Source organism: Astatotilapia calliptera, chromosome 4 (assembly GCF_964374335.1).
Source record: "Astatotilapia calliptera chromosome 4, fAstCal68.1, whole genome shotgun sequence".
Lineage (NCBI taxonomy): Eukaryota > Metazoa > Chordata > Actinopteri > Cichliformes > Cichlidae > Astatotilapia > Astatotilapia calliptera.
The window spans coordinates 29,790,081-29,794,309 of NC_137425.1; the positions used below are offsets into that span (position 1 = coordinate 29,790,081).

Below are 4,229 nucleotides of genomic sequence, written 5' to 3' on the forward strand. Positions count from 1 at the left end.
GAGAACAATAACTTCCCCGTAGTGAAATTGTTTCTTAATATAACGGCCCTTGAGTGCCGCGGAAACCTTTCTGAGACACTTTCAACCAAAGCCGTTTTTCTCAAGTTTTAAGAACTCCAAAACCCTTCCATAAATCTCCTTAACGTTTACTTTAGTCAGAACGACTGAGAGCGAGTTAAACTAAAACCTGGTTTTTGACTAGGTGGAGAAATGTTCCAGTGGGTGCACTTATTTTAATAGCCAAACTTTGCTTTTGAAGGCTTGAAAACATTCACGGTAATGATAAATTAATAATACGTTTTTCATGCATTTGAGAAGCACCGATTTTAAATGTGTTCACATCTGTATAAAACTGAGCATCTGGAGTTCCATATTAAAAGAAGAATAAATATTGAATAAATAAATAACATTTACACAACAAAATTTCAGTTTCTCTGAAAGTGTATAAGTTTCAAATCAGTTTGAAACTTATACACTTTACAGTTTACATTTTTGTTTCTTGTGGTTCAGGTGTGCTGTTAGTGTAGAATGGAGAGTATAGTTATTGAAAAAGTGATTATCTAAACGGTCAGTTCAGATATTGGCGAGTCGATTTCAGATATTGGCGAGTCCATTTGCACCACGCACTTTTATGCACGACACAAAAGAAGTTGGTCGAGTGATTTATTTTCATTGTCTTTCTTTCTTTCTTTCTTTCTTTCTTTCTTTCTTTCTTTCTTTCTGTTTTTAGGCAGACTAAGGTAATGTCACTCTTAGTATCGACCAGAGAACATCACATCACAGACTTGAGTCTGACGCAAAGGCAGCTGCAGAGACAAACAAAAGTAAACCAAACTACAGTAAGCTAAAGCGAATCTGCTCATTCCCTTCTCATATCACAGCTGGAAACTCATAAAATGCTTTTTCCCTCCTCTCACTGACAGTCCTCAACTAGTCTCTTCTACTCTTCTTTTTGCGCTTGTCCCATCACGTGATCACCCTGTCTCATCCAATAGTTATGCTCCCCTTACTTCTTGGTCCAGGGGGCTTGTTGCGTCAAGGCTGCGGCTGGGATGTAAGTGGAGATCCGGCCGGTTAGTGGGAGTCTTTGCTACCGAATGACACGCCGTCACTCCAACAAAGCAGCATACCGTGCTATGATAGTGCTGTACAAGTACATTTCTTGAGCTGCGTTTGTGTGTTTGTATTTGTGTGTGTATATGTATGTATGTGTAGTGAGCGCCAGTGATCAGCCTCATTCAGCAAATGTAGCAGCTTAGCGCCAGGAACGGACGGAGTCTGAGGCACACGAAGGCCAAAACGGGGAAGGGTGGGCATATGACAGCCTCTTTAGTACTCAATCCTCGCTGGCCAGTGGAAACGGTAATGTTTGTGTATGACAACAACGTGGACGAGTTGAACAAGAACATGGAGGGGCTGGTAGGTAGCGGCAACTTTGCCGCTGCCACTGCAGCAAGCCAGTGCCGCAACATCATGGCACATTCGGCGGCCGCCGCTGCTCTGGGTGGCCACCCGTCCAGCTTGGTGCACTCTTCAGGTGGGTATTCCACAATGGATGTGTCCGCTTCAGGCTCCGGTGAGACCGCTGCCTCTTCGGGGAAGCAATGTGCGGCTGTGCCGCACCAGAACTCGTCGGCCGCAACCGCATTACCCTACAGCTACTTTGGTAACGGCTACTACCCATGCAGGATGGGTCGGGCTCCTCTTAAGTCCTGTACACAAGCGGCCGGAGCCGCTCTCAGCTCACAGTACATGGACACAACAGTGAGCTCAGACGAATATCCGAACCACCGGGCCAAGGAGTTCGCCTTTTACCATGGCTATGCCAGCCCATACCAGTCGATGGCCAGCTACCTGGATGTGTCGGTGGTCCAAACGCTCGGCACCGGGGAACCGCGCCATGACACACTGCTGCCCATGGACAGCTACCAGCCCTGGGCTCTGACCAACGCCTGGGGAGGACAGATGTACTGCTCCAAAGATCAGGGACAGGCCGGCCACCTCTGGAAGTCCGCTCTTGCTGGTGAGTACTGCTGCTTTCAAGGTTCATAATAACGATTTTAAAACAGTTAAACAGAACTCTAACAGATTTTTTGTAACTATGACGCAACTGAACATATTTATTTAATAAAAATTACATTTAATAACAATTAAGAAATTAAAGGATTGACATTTGTTAAAACAAAAAACATCTCGGATGATTAATTTGCTCCGATAGTAAATTATCGTCTTCATAAATTTGGACTAAAATTAGGCGGTTAATGCATCGAGTTTCTTTGCAAAAGCAAGGCAATAATGTGCTTGAGGTTTGTGATGGCTGAGGTTAATCACTGCCCTTGAATCCCCATCTAGTTTAGGGCGTCACGTACAAGTGAAAATTAACGTCATGTTGATTGGATCCTTGATATTGTGAAAATACCAACATGTTGCAGACTCTAACTTAGAAATGAGCCTTGCATTGCCATCTCTTGGTGCAGAGTGAAAAACATTTTGGTGTTTCGTTCAATATCGTTTATTAACCAAGTGAGATAATCATTTTATTGCTGGGGCCTTCCAGTTAATTTAATGGTTATCATAATGGTTATTATGATGAGAGACATGTTACTCTGCTGCCACTCCTAAAATTAATGAATGAATAAATAAATTAAATAAACAGGAAAATTTACTTTCATTATTAACATTGTAATTAATTCAATAATAATGATGGAAATAATTAATCCTCTTGGCCCAATATTCACAGTGAACAGGAAAAACCCTAACGCCCACTCCACTTCTCTCTTTATTTAACACACACATCGCACAAATCTAGAATTAAACTAAAAACACTGTAAACACAAAGTCAAGAGAAGACACAAAATGCTGTCCTTGTGACAGTCTATGTGGAGTAGAATAGATGCGTGCACTGTGTTTAAAGACGCCATTTTTTGTAGGTCAATTTGAACTTAACCCAGACAGCAGATATTCGTTTCCCGTCTGCCTCGCAGGATTGTATCCAGTCCGATCGAAACATAAAGTTCCCGTTCACTTCCTTAAAAATGCTAAATTGTGCTCGATAAATATTTTATCGGCACTTACACTATTACAGCAATCGTGGAGTGTAGAGCTTGAAAATGTATCATGGTGTGTGCAGCCCATCACCTTCAGACTGGCTTTTTCTCTTTGACAGATGTGGTGGCGCACCAGAACGACAGCTTGTCTTTCCGCCGAGGCAGGAAGAAACGGATACCTTACACCAAGGTCCAGCTCAAAGAGCTAGAGAAAGAGTACGCAGCCAACAAGTTCATCACAAAGGACAAGAGGAGAAAGATTTCGGCCGTGACCAACCTGTCAGAGCGACAGATTACCATCTGGTTCCAGAACAGGAGGGTGAAGGAGAAAAAATTCGTGGCCAAAGTGAAGAGCAGTACTCAATAGCATGCAGGTCACTGCTCTTTGGACAATTCGTAACAGTTGAGATAATTAACAGTGAATGGAAAAAAGTAAAGAAACTGGAAGTGGGACCTCTCACAGACTGTAATTACAGAACTTTCCTGACTGCTTTGATAATATATCTGTCTAGTGTGTGTCTTCCACTGTCAGTGTTGTCCGTGCCAAGTAGCCTATAGCATAACTACTATGCTCTCCATACTGTTTATATCGCATGTAAAACAGTAACCAAATCACAGTGTAACACTAAATAAATTTTGTCCCACCCCAATAAAGGTGTTATGTTTTTAAAATAATTTTCTATGCCTTGAGGAGGCAAACAAACTTTTATTTAACATTGAAAACTGATATCCGAAATTAGACAAACAGCAGAGGAATCCATATTGCGCTTGTTGATTAAAACTGTTCACGATAGACCAGATTCACTTACCAAGTCTGCCTCTGGAGGAACGCTCCCTGTGGTGGAAGCCTGTCTCATGGAATGGCAAGCATTCTGGTTTTCCATGCCTGTGACAGAACCGCGTATGGGAGAAGAAGAAAAAATCATTAGTGTACTTATTATTATCATAGACATTGGAAATGTGTTTTAATATATTTACTTGTTAAAAAGTATTTATAAAAATATTATTTAAAAAATGCTAAACAAAAACTCTCGTTCCTTTCTTCCCTTTTTGAACATTCTATCCATAACATTAACATTACAGAGAACTAACGTGAACAGTATTTTAATTTTAAATAAAGTTAACTTAGCAATTCATATCAGTTCAATATTTCGTGAATAATAATAATAATAATAATAATAA

At 41.2% G+C, this 4,229-nt stretch overlaps 1 protein-coding gene across 1 annotated transcript; it reads left to right on the forward strand.

Moving 5' to 3' along the window:
* The first annotated feature begins 821 nt into the window (after nt 1-821).
* Nucleotides 822-3,701, forward strand: hoxb13a (homeobox B13a). The gene is made up of 2 exons (XM_026161185.2): nt 822-2,023; nt 3,167-3,701. Exons 1-2 carry the CDS (start codon nt 1,318-1,320, stop codon nt 3,412-3,414), a joined length of 954 nt encoding a protein of 317 aa, XP_026016970.1. The 5' UTR covers nt 822-1,317; the 3' UTR covers nt 3,415-3,701.
* Nucleotides 3,702-4,229: the final 528 nt, after the last annotated feature.